This window comes from Pelmatolapia mariae, linkage group LG6 (genome assembly GCF_036321145.2).
Source record: "Pelmatolapia mariae isolate MD_Pm_ZW linkage group LG6, Pm_UMD_F_2, whole genome shotgun sequence".
Taxonomy (NCBI): domain Eukaryota; kingdom Metazoa; phylum Chordata; class Actinopteri; order Cichliformes; family Cichlidae; genus Pelmatolapia; species Pelmatolapia mariae.
The window spans coordinates 24,105,111-24,117,150 of NC_086232.1; the positions used below are offsets into that span (position 1 = coordinate 24,105,111).

Here is a 12,040-nt window from a genome sequence, read left to right on the forward strand (position 1 = left end):
CCGAACCAAACTTGGGACTCGGAGAACTGTTACATCACTACAACATTTTCATTTTTGCTTTTTCCTCCAGTAAAATAATGCACATCTCTTTAATCTTTAGTGATACAAAAAAAGTTTCATGGGAATAAATAACTCTTAATGACTCACTAGCCACAGACAAGCTGGACTCTGATTAACCAAGATATCAATCACAAAAATAGCTTCAAACACACACGCGCACGCACAGGTTTTATAATGCTGTTTATTCTCACAATTGGTTACATTGATAAAGTGTACAAATCAGTGAGCAGCAAACGGAAGCAGACACATCCATCAGTGGGAAATGGATAGTGTATATGTATGTGTGTGTGTGCGCGCGTTGTTTATGTGCAAGACTGACAAGAGATGCAAGGAGTCCACTGCTGCTACAATCTTCCTCCTCACCCTCCGGTCAGCGGTTCAGACGGAGCAGTGGACTCCCAGCTCTCGGTACACTGTACAAGGTGAAGATATAATCCATAACCTGCTGTGTTCTGCAAAGCGGAGCTTGTTGTAGCGTTGTGACTTAACCGGGGACTGAGACGATGACAGTCATGAGACTTTACTTGCCCCAACTAATAAAAATCAGTATATACCTTTTATAAAATAGAATAAATAAAATAAAAAATATTTCTGTTCAATACATACAGTCTCTCTCTCTCTCTCTCTCAACCATCTCAGAGCATGCAAGACTTTTCATGACTTTCCATTTCTCCAGATCAAAAGAATGCATAGATAATTGCTAAGTTAAATTCAGCATCAACTTAACTGACAACTGTGAGCGTTTCCGATCGCCTCCGTGTTCATTATTTGCTCTCGTATTTTTCTTTATCTACAATGTATATCAGTATTTTACACTTTGGCCTTTTGGTGAATTTTCAAAAAATAGAAAAAAAAATAAAAAGGCATTTCATTAGAGGAAAATAACAGGCAAAAAAAAAAACAAAAAAAAAGAAAAACATAGCTTATAACGATGATTAATGCCAAATGTTACATGAAATGGGTATTATGTACACAAAGTTTTTGTCATCTCGTTCACATTTCAGCATCCTTGTGACAAAAGAAGAAATCATCTCCGTTACTAAAATAGTTTCTTTGCGTTCCCCCGTGGAGCCAACAGACGAAGTGCAAGACAACATGCTGACCGTTAGCTAAGCCCCGCCCCCCTCAAGTTACTGCCTCAGCCCCTGTCAAGCATTTCTTTGTTTTTTTAAGGTCTCTTTAGGCAGCAGCCACTTATTTATCACAGAAATGTGACGCAGCACAAACAAAAACAACAAAACAAAAACAGGCAAAGACGAAGACCGGGAATCTCACAAGTCAAGGAAACTACCGGTGACTTCAACTCAGCCTCCTAGTAGATGTACCTAGTTTGAAACTCCTATGTCACCTCGTTCTCAAGTTATCGCATTTACAAGATTTTCTGAAAACTTGACCTCTGACCTTGACGTCAAGGTGACTGATATTCAAACTTGTCCGAGACTTTTAGTAGATGCAGCTATGGTATCAAATCCTACGTCACCTCGTTCTCGCACTCACAAACTTAGGTGTCCACGCCTCACAGCTACGAGGGGAAACCCTCCACTCAGCACAGCCGCACCCACCCGGAGAACTGACCTGGACGGTCAACCAGAGAAGTTTGGTGACTTCTGCATTGGGTCTCCATAAGGTAAACTTCTTTTACGAATGTGATACAATTGTTACTGCTCCCTTATTCACAGCAGGTAGCTTCATGTGTTTGATTTGGAAGATTTGTTTGTTTTTATCTTTTCCAACTATGGGATGTCATTCCGGATATGAAGGCATCTCCTCCTGGGAACTTGTGCATATTTACTGAACCACAAACAATTCAAGGGACGGCTGCAGCTCGACATCTTCAAAATCTTCATCTTACAAAAAGAAATCATGGAATTGTGCAGTATTAATCTGGAAGTTTTGAAATTTTAGTTAAAGCAAAAATAATAATGAATTTTGTACTTTAGATTTTTACATGCTGCGTCACATATCTGCAGTAACTCTTGAAAGCGTATTACGCGCAGACTAGCATCTCCTGCTAACCAGCAAATGTTCAATTTTGGACCCTAAAAATGATGAACGTCATGAACAGACTTTATATGTTTTATGAAGAGTTGGACCATATTTTTTAATCCGGCTGTTGTTTTAACATTAGGCAGTCATTTTGAACCAGCTGCTTGAAATATCATGCTAAATGTCAGAGGCTCGTCTACTGCTTCTGGCATAAAAGTTGGTGTCCTCAGCAGAAAGTGAGCCATGATCCATTCTGCACGGACCTTCTTAGTCCCAGGATAACCAATCAGGTACACACAGTGAAAAATGTACCACCATACTGCAGCAGGTTGAAATACAAACACAATACAGAGCTCTGATGTAGCAGCATCGTCTGGAAAGGAAACCCAAGCGGAGAGTAAACCCAAAGCTTGACAGGCTGTAATCAGGGGGTTTAGCAAAGGGTCACCTAACAGTATTAATCTGCTGCCCCACACCCAGGAGGGAGATGCGTTGTTGTGAGGATCTTACGTGATTTTTAGGTGACATAAAGGACTTCATTAGTTATTACCATACATCCAAGCTTGTCAGATATGTGATAATAAGGAGCTAGCAGGTGAAACTGGAACTCTGCACAACACAGACACAGAACGAGCGGTTTCATTACACTGATGAAATCAGACGTACAGTGAGTAAGGAAACACAAGGCGTGTTCAGCTGAACACAATCCTGGAGACAGACCGATATAGAGTCCATTAAAGTCCGTCCGTCTGAGTCAACGCATCTCTCTGGTGGCTTTCCTCTAGAAAACATCCACAGCTCAAGAGAAAATTGTCCTCTCTTTTTCTCAAATCACAGTTCACATAAGCTGTGGACTAAAAATCATCACAACCACACCCAGGTATAAAAACACATTCCTCAAGTCTTCCTCCAGGCTTGTTTTTGTTTTGTTTTTTTAATGCCACCTATGATCTTTATTAGTTTAAATGAAGTCTGATGACTGATACTGAGGTGGGATTTAAAGGAATAATCCGTCAAACTTCCTCCAACATGTGTATTAAAGAGCAGCAGCATGCTGAAGGTCTCCTGTGTTTGGAGCAGCACTGTACTAGAGAGAGAGAGGGTCAGCGCCACCCGCCCCCATCTCGTCCTCCGTTATGGCTATCTTCTGTCATTTCCTAGAGGGATGAGAAAAGAATAACAACGTAAACAAGGAAATGCGCGAAGGATGTTTCGGGTGAAAGGTCACCACTCGTTCAGACGCTCCGGGGCTGACTCTCGCACAGCTGATGAGAAAGAACGAATAAGACAGGATAAACGAACCGTGCGACTTCTGATTTCTCACCCTCGAGTCTCTGAAAGCAGCAGCAGTGTATTGATATTGTATAGAATGATTCACATTTAGATAAAAAGTTCATGCAGGGTCAAGTGGTTGGAGGGTGTAGACTGAAACAAATCTCTTTATCTTCCAATGATCATCCACTGATATGAAACTTTTCATCTTCTTACGGTTACAGTCTACTGAAGATGATGAGCAAGAGAGCTCGGGGGGGAGGGGCAAAAGGACAACCAGGTGGATGAGGTTGGAGGGAGAGTGTGGCCAGGTGTGAAAGGTCATGCTGTCAGCACAGGCACAGACACAAATGCACAAAGAGCATGGAGAGATCAGCGGTTTGGCTGCAGCAGCAGCACACAGGATCACTTCCTACTTCTTCAGTTCCTGCCCTCTTCTCCTCCGCTGCTGTGAGCTGAGGGGAATGAGACCTACTTCTATGTACACCATCGCCTGCATGGCCGGCACTCAGGTGGTCCTCTTTAGATGTGGGGTTGGTGCCTTTTTAATTCTCACTTATTTGGAGGAAACAGACTTGAATAGCGGCTCAAGAGCCAATTAACTCTTGAGGTGAAATTCCAATTTGCTTCCAAACAAGTGAAGGAGTTGTGAAAGGTTAAACCCCCCACCCCCAAAAAACCCAAGGGTTTTACTGCGTTTCCATGGCTACTGGGGTCTGTGGTGGTGACGGGTTTTGGCAGCGATGCGTTGAGTTACTATGGTGACTTGGGGCCGTGGTCGAAAGCCGGTAGTGTTTCACCACGGTTACTGTGGCAACTCTGTGACAGGTCTCTTCTGTTTGAGGGTGTCGATGAGAGACAGGACGCCTCGCTTCACGCTGGTCGACACCCGGCGGGACACCGAGTCGCCGGGAGGCAACGAACCGCAGGCCTTCTGGGAGGGCGGTCGAGCCACCAAACACTTCTGATACCGCAGCTGTAAGAGAGCGAGAGAGAGAGCGAGAGAGAGAGCAAGAGAGAGCGTAAATTATGGAGAGTTACAACTGCTGAGGATACGACTGTGGAGGGGCAAGTGTGTGGTTGTGTGTGTGCGTCTGTGTGTGTGTTCATATCCTTGTGGGGACCAACAGCCCTTTAGGGGAACAAAATCCCATTTTTGAGACTTAAAATGTGGTTTTAGTGTCAGGCTTATAATTGGGTTATGGTTAGGTATAGGGTAAGGGTTAGGCAATCATTAAAAAAAAAAAAAAAAAAAAAAAAGCATTATGTCAATTAGATGTCCCCACAAGATATGACTACCCGATATGTGTGTGTGTATGTTTGCATTTGGAGGGTTGACTGCACCAGTCAGACTGCACCTCTGCTAGCTGTGATCAATAGTAATGACTAATGATTCTTGTCACCATCAATCTGTGTGTGTGTGTGTGTGTGTGTGTGTGTGTGTGTGCACGCATGTGTGTGCGTGTTCTTTCTCCATATATCCAAAGTTCTGTGTGTGATCAATAGCGCAGTCAGCAGTCGACCTCAGCAGTCGACCACAGCAGAGGAGGGCGAGTAACCTCCACTAATGGGATGCATCGCAGCATAAACAGCGCAGATGGGACTCTGGGTTTGTGATCACAGGGCATTATAATGATGAAATGGAAACACTGTAAAGGTATTATGGCTTTAACACAATTGTTATTACTTCAAATCCATATACAGTACATCCTCTTTGAGACGTTTTCAGCAGAGCAGGAAACACCGCTGTGTGCAATCTAAAGCATTTACCATTTAAACAGAAAATCTATAGTGGATAACCTGCAAGGGCATCCTTTAAAACACACTGCAATTTAACTGCTTTATCCTGATCTGAATGCATGTTTCAAACCAGCAACGCTTTGACATGGGGCCCCACTGCAACTTGAGCAAATCGTACTGGTTAGAGCATCTGTCAAGACTGAACAATCAAACCCCAACTACACTACCGCCAAGGACATCCACCTTCAGAGAGAGGGAGGCTCTAAAGATCTGTGCCCGTCTGTAAAACCTCTGCATCAGCAGCATTAACATCAGCTGGTAACAAAGAGCTTGTTAAGTTATTTAAGTGCAATCAAGAGTTCAGAGATTTAATTAAGCTACAGAAAAAAAATGCAAACGGCTCAAAGTTTCTCTTCTTTTACCCATTTAAAGTTCTTTTACATCTAACTCTTAATCCATGTACGGACCACAGTGCTGAATTTCAGCTCGTGTGACTCACCATACAAGCTGCCTGTACGGCCTCGGACACACTCCCAGCATTGGGCTCACACCAGAAGACGTGACAGTCAAAACGATGGCCGCCAGCGTCCATGATGAAGGCAAACGTGTGCACGTCACGCCCAACGCCCATGAAAGACAGGAAGCGAACACGACACTCTACCAGCACTTCCTCTTCATCCTGCGGACAGAAAGTCAGAAATCTTTAGGCATTAAAGAGATCACTCTCATCAGTATTTTATTTAAACAGCTACAAACAGCAGCTGGGCTGTTCAAGCTGGACACCGTGACTTCTTCAAACACACGGGAGCGGAGTTTGTGTGAGCTGCGATTCATCGCTCAGGTCAGCGGCTTATTTTCTCTCGCTCCAGAATGCAAGGTTTGTATTTTTTCAGCATTTTTCTAGTGTAACACATTGAAATAAACAGTAAGCTGTGGACTGTTATGGATTTATATATTTAGAGTGTCTTTCTGGTGAGGTCTGAAAAGGTTGTGCTCATTGGAGCCCTTCCTGGAGAGCAGTCTCTTCTATATGTGTCTCCAGAGGTCAGGAGACCAGTCGGGGCTCTTTTATAGGATTTAGGAAGATATTAAAAGACCTCTCTTAATTCTTTTTAGGCTAAAGGTGAAAGAGAAAGCAGTTTTGCTCGGTTAATGTGTTTTAGAAACAATTACTACAGAGAAATGCATTTCAAATAATAATAATAATATTGAAACCAAATGTAAAGCAAAGTTTCACACAGTGTGATTACAAACTGCTGCTTATGCAATGAGGCGCGGTATATCAGCCTTGGCCAACACCGACAGAGGCAAATCCAGGTTTGCATGAGTTAAAATATTTCGACTTTGGTGACAGCTTAGCTTCATGCTGCTGTTGGTTCTTCAGTCAATCCTGGAGAAAAGCAAAGTGAAGTCAAGTGTGAAAAGTGTCCACTTCAGGCACTGCTGGTGTTTTTTATCCATTATGGGGTTTTTTTTCTGTTTCTCACGTAAGTCATGAATGCAAAAGACGCCTTTTCCTGTTCCGACCAGCAACCAATCAGCAGTCCACATACACACACCGTCACTCATTTTGATCTGTGTTGGTTTGTGGAGGACTGCGTATGCATAGGTTGCACACCCCCTTTTGCATATGCTCTAAATAATCAAATATGCACGCAAACACGATACTATAAATCAAACATTAGGGGCGAATATTCGCGAGTTTCCAACTGACTTCACACGAGTAAAACGAGGCAAAACTTTGCTTGGTGTTTGGTGTGACTGCATCATAAGAGCTCAACAACATCAGACATGTCTGACCTTGTCTTTGCTGATGGTGACCGTAGCGTCGGCTACATTGAGGGCCACTGGAGTCCAGTCGTCTCTGCTGGAAGAACCAATCAGACTGTCTATAGCTCCATTCAGTATATCCATGCCTGATGTAGAAGGTGATAAAACAAAACATTTGAATTAAATAAATATTCAGAATCAACTTTAACATTTCATCACTCTGTGTGTATGTGTGTGTGTCACACCAACCTATCGGTCTGGCCACAGGCATCATCCCAAGATAGAGCACCTGAAACTTCTGAACCAGCTCCGTCTTTGGTGTGGGAAACTCTGCTGAGGAGAATTCAACACACATTTGAATAGGTGTTTATAAGAACACATAACATAAAGTACACTGAACTGCACCACGTTATTAGAATACAGGGTGTATTAAGGCAATTTTTTACATTTTAAATATACATTGCCTAAATTATACATTTTACATATGAATCTTCATCCAGATGTACGGCACATGTCAGATGGTCGGACTTGCCTCATGGGAGCATGTCTGTAGTCACTGCAGCCACCGCTGTTGCTATGCTACATACCAGCAACAATGTGAAACTCACGAATCGCCTCTTTCTCACAGTACATGTTTCGATCGTTACCGGTGAACGACTGTGGAATTAAAGCTTTTTGAAATCAGATGATTCTCTTTGATAAACCCTGTATTATTCCAGAGTGCGCGTGCTTTAATATTTGAACTGGTATCTTTGAATGCTCGCTGCCGTCATAAATAAATAATCTCCAAATGTAGTGTTAAATATTTTAAACAAGACTTCTGTTGAAATATGTCACAGTAGACTAGAAACACATGTTTTCTTACATTGTAAAAGTTATTGTCAGTAACCACAGCGGTTTGATTTGCGAAGCTGACATGAGCAGACCAATCAGTGTGTGTGTGTGTGTGTGTGTGTGTGTGTGTGTGTGTGTGTGTACACACAGTGATTAGTTGAGCACAGCTAACGCCGTCTCTCTTAGAAAGACTGACAGGAGATAACAGAGTGAGTTATGACAGGAAGCGGATGCTCGTTGTCACATCTCTCATTAAACTGACTGAAAAAGATCCATCAAGTCCTCGTCCTTGTAGGATGCTCATCTATTCAGCCCTATTTTCCTGCAGTGTCTTTTAAAAAGTCACCAAAGTCTGTCACAGAGGCTACTTTTACCATCTGTCGGACATTTGAAACAATTTTTTTTTTTTAAACTTCCTCCTTTTTTGAAAATCTAAAGGTGAGATGATGAACTGCACTGGACCACAAACCTCTAAATCTGTCAAGTGGAAAGAACTGCAAGGCAACCTGTGGCGTTTTTGATCGTTACTATCACACTTGGTGCAGGTTTCTCTCTAGTGCACTGATTGAAAGTTGGTAGGCGTGAAGCACGAGGCGCAGTAGCAGCACTGGTCGATTGGTGGAGAAGGAGGCAGCAAATGGATATGTTTTATGAAAAAGAAAACGCATTAAACCCCTGTCAAAATTCAAGGCTGCAATAATAAATCTCTCCTAAATCATCTTGTTATAAATTCACATTAACTAAAAAGGACATTACGATAAAAAGCCAGCTATTTTCTGACACATTCGGCTCTCCCAAATGGCCAGTTTGGACGCATCCTCAGTGCCACAGAAATGATAACTCCCCGTGCGTCTATTGACGCAAGACAGTTGCCGCATTTACTCTCTCTTACACACACACACACACACACACACACACACACACACACACACACACACACACACAGACAATGAGTTGCTTTGTGTAATGTATGAAGCCTACCTTGTAAAGGGAGATCGAGTCCTGCCTGCATCCTGTCCTGGAGGGAGCCTCCTGCCATCGCTTTGGCATTCTTTCTCTCTGTCATTATCTGGAGGACAGGCAGGGAGGGTTAGAGAGGGAAGCAAAAAGAAGATACAGAAGTATGAGGAAATGGCATGTAAAAGAAAAAAAGCCAAAGTGATATGCCGTGACAGAGACACAGGGGAGGAGAGCGAAGAGACAAAGCCGAAAAAAACCCAGAACGTGTGAGAGTGCAGGAGGATGGGTGAGAGAGGGAGATGAAAGCATCAACACGAAAACCTGGAAATGCTTCACCCTTGATACTGTCATGCTGTCTTCCCATTTCACCTGAAGAGCACAGACGCGCACTCAAACACACACACACACACACACACACACACACACACACACACACACATTAAGCAGGTCACACTCCTCTCTCCAACACAGAGTGATAGCCTTTCTCCCGTGCAACACACACACGACGCTCACGAAGCAAGTAAACTGCTTCACCCATTGCTTTCACAAACCCCACTTAAAAACATCAAACATATGTTGTTGTTTTTTAAATGCCGGATTAACAGGGTTCTTACGCATTTTTCAGGTACTTTTTAAGCACTTTCAAAGTCCATTTTCAAGCTTTTCCAGCACATTACCAAAAAAAAAAAAAGAATGCATGTTTCACTTTGCATCACCTAAGTAAGACCATGTAAAAATTAAAACAAATAATCTCAGGTCGACTTAAATGTCCTTTGTTCCCCTTTTGTAAAAACAGAGAAAAATGCACCACACAAAAATACTGAAAAAGGAAATGGTTGCCTTATATGCGTATAGTGCACAAACTCAAAAGACACATCAAGTTGTTAGAGATATTCATCTCCACTTGAAAAAAAAACAACCTCACAAAACAAGAAAACTGCACCAAACGCCACAATAATACACAGCAAGGCCAAACTAATAAGTCTTCTTATCAGATATGGATGTTTCTTTCCTGTGTGACACAAAATAGGAGACAGATGTTTGTTTTTTTTAACTAGTTAAGAACCCACGCCCCCAAAAATGGGCGCAAAAGGGAGGAGATCACGTTTAATCGGTTACAACACGAGGTCAGAAATATAAGTGCCGACATGAGTAGTGTCACAGGTAGGGATGGGTATCGTTTAGGTTTTATCCGATACCGGTGCCAAACTGGTACTTTTGAAACGGTGCCGGTGCTTAAACGGTGCTCAAACTGGTGCTTAAAGAATGGAGAACACAAAATTGGTCCAAAAACCTCTCATGTTCAGCTGTTTTTTGTAAAAAGATAACAATGTTAGCCTTTTCTTCAGCTATAGGGCATATATGGTATCACTCTTGGCTGGAAGCAGTGCTTAAACAATGTAAAAAACACAAAATTGGTCCAAAAACCTCTCATGTTTAACTGTTTTCCACTTTTTCTTTGGTCATTTTACCCTTTTTGGCCCGGGTGAAGGGAGTATCTGCCATCAAACAAGAAGACAGCCGCATGTAGCTATGATGATGTTTGCTAGTTCACCTTACATGCATTAATTTAATAACGTGGTTAGCCTACTCAACGTGAATTACACACGAACAACATTAAGCTACTCACGCAGAGAAGAACGGCTGCTGCTGCCATCATCATCCTCATCATTTCTGCTACACTGGCAGGGCTAGGGGCCAGGACTCTACTCTTCGGGTTTTTGGGGGATGTTGCTAACTCCAGGTCCGATAACAGGCACCACACCCGCAGTAGATGTGCTCGGTGTGAGGTCTCGCAGCAAGCTATCAAACACGGCGCATTTCTCGGCTTTAAAAAAAACGCCATGCGTCGCCAGGTGTTTCATCGGATTCGAGGTGTTACCTCCTTTGACAGTATCACAGTATCAGCTTAAAGCACTTGTTGCAGGCTGCTGAGTTTGCATCTTTTGCTGTGAAGTACAGCCAGACTTTTAACCGCTTTGCCTTGGGCATTTTTAATCTGTAGCTCTGCTCTAAAAGAACGTACGTACCTGGGCCCGCCTACTATCCTCGGAAACGTAAAATGATTGGCTAGAATTGGCTCAGGAAAAAAAAAAAAAGCACCGAAATGTGCGCTGCTTTTCGGTCTGGTTACTACCGTTTATGTCAGAACCGGTGCCATCATGGCACCGGACACCGGTACCCATCCCTAGTCACAGGTAATATCCATATTTTGATATATGATTTAAATGTGAACCAAAGCATATTTTCAAAGGTGTTATATGCTATAAAATACTTTTAAAAATTAGGTGAGGGAAATAAAATTACAATTTTTCTATGTTTGAGTCACAGTAACTTTGACATAGTAACATCTGCAGTAATATTTACACCTCTGATGACATCTCACAAATGTTAGCTTTATTTTGTTACCAAGACTGTTTACACAGAGTTTGTAATTGCAGAGAAATACTGCATTTATTTTGGTCATTTCATTTTCGAGCAAGAAGCTCACCCTTTTTGTCATACCCTTTAGATGAACAGAGTTTTTTAATTAAATACATATTCTTTAAATAATGTTCCCTTTTATTAAAAGTAGGGTAATGAAAAAAAATAAAACAATTATTATAGCTACGTAGAAAAAAAACCTGTCTTGTTTTCTGTTGTCTGTTATATAATATTAGGGATGTTCGTGACAATTAATTTCATAATCGAATGGACTAACCAACTACTCTAAAACTAAGAAACACTGAAATTTTAAGTTAAGTTTGAAAATGGTTAAAAAAAAAAATAATACCCCTTTTCCAAAATGTCTTGTGACAATCTCATTGGCTCACGGAGTGATGATGTCACAAGGACACTTTTAGAGTCTTTGATCCTTTGCAGTTTTTTCCATAAACAGGGGTGAGAAACAGCAATTTTTAGTTCGTTCATTCGCAGCATTTGTGTTTGCAGCCTTCAAACATTCACCACAGAAACTTTTGGAAAGCTTTTCAGAGTCATTGTATACGAACTCCAACATGTTTCTAAGAAAACACCAACCAAGTCAAAAAGATTACGCCGCCTCTCCTTCCTGGCGTGGCCGGCCAATTTCCCCAAATGGTGTCGTATCCTTCCAAAGAGCATTACAGAACAGTAAGAAGGAAAACTACAATCTCCAGAAAAAAATTCAACAAATTGAAGAGGAGAAACTTCAACTGGAGGAGAGGTGCAAACAAATGGAAGCCCAAAATAAAGTCCTGGAAGAAAGACAACAGCACCAGCCTGACATAAAACTTATTAATGAGGGCTGGGGAATCAAGTTTGGACAAGCCCAAGAGCAGATTGTGTTCCTCATTAAAGAAAACAAGCAAAAGAGCGCGGAACTAAAAAAAAAATGTCCGACCAGCTTCAAGACAGAAAAGCGACAATTGATGAGATACAATGGGAACTCCAATACATG

The 12,040-nt window shown here is 42.0% G+C and overlaps 1 protein-coding gene across 7 annotated transcripts in view; it reads right to left on the bottom strand.

The window, feature by feature from the left end:
- Positions 1-221: 221 nt before the first annotated feature.
- apbb2b (amyloid beta (A4) precursor protein-binding, family B, member 2b) overlaps positions 222-12,040 on the bottom strand; it is a 61,971-nt gene continuing 50,152 nt past the window's right edge. For 6 of the 7 annotated variants that reach the window (XM_063476273.1, XM_063476276.1, XM_063476274.1 and 3 more), the window contains 5 exons: positions 8,644-8,731; positions 7,078-7,161; positions 6,859-6,974; positions 5,558-5,737; positions 222-4,294 (listed from right to left, as the gene is read on the bottom strand). In XM_063476273.1, the coding sequence (XP_063332343.1) occupies positions 4,124-4,294; positions 5,558-5,737; positions 6,859-6,974; positions 7,078-7,161; positions 8,644-8,731 (639 nt within the window). In that variant the 3' untranslated portion in view covers positions 222-4,123. The remainder of the gene's footprint in view (positions 4,295-5,557; positions 5,738-6,858; positions 6,975-7,077; positions 7,162-8,643; positions 8,732-12,040) is intronic. The other variant, XM_063476275.1, reaches the window with a different exon arrangement.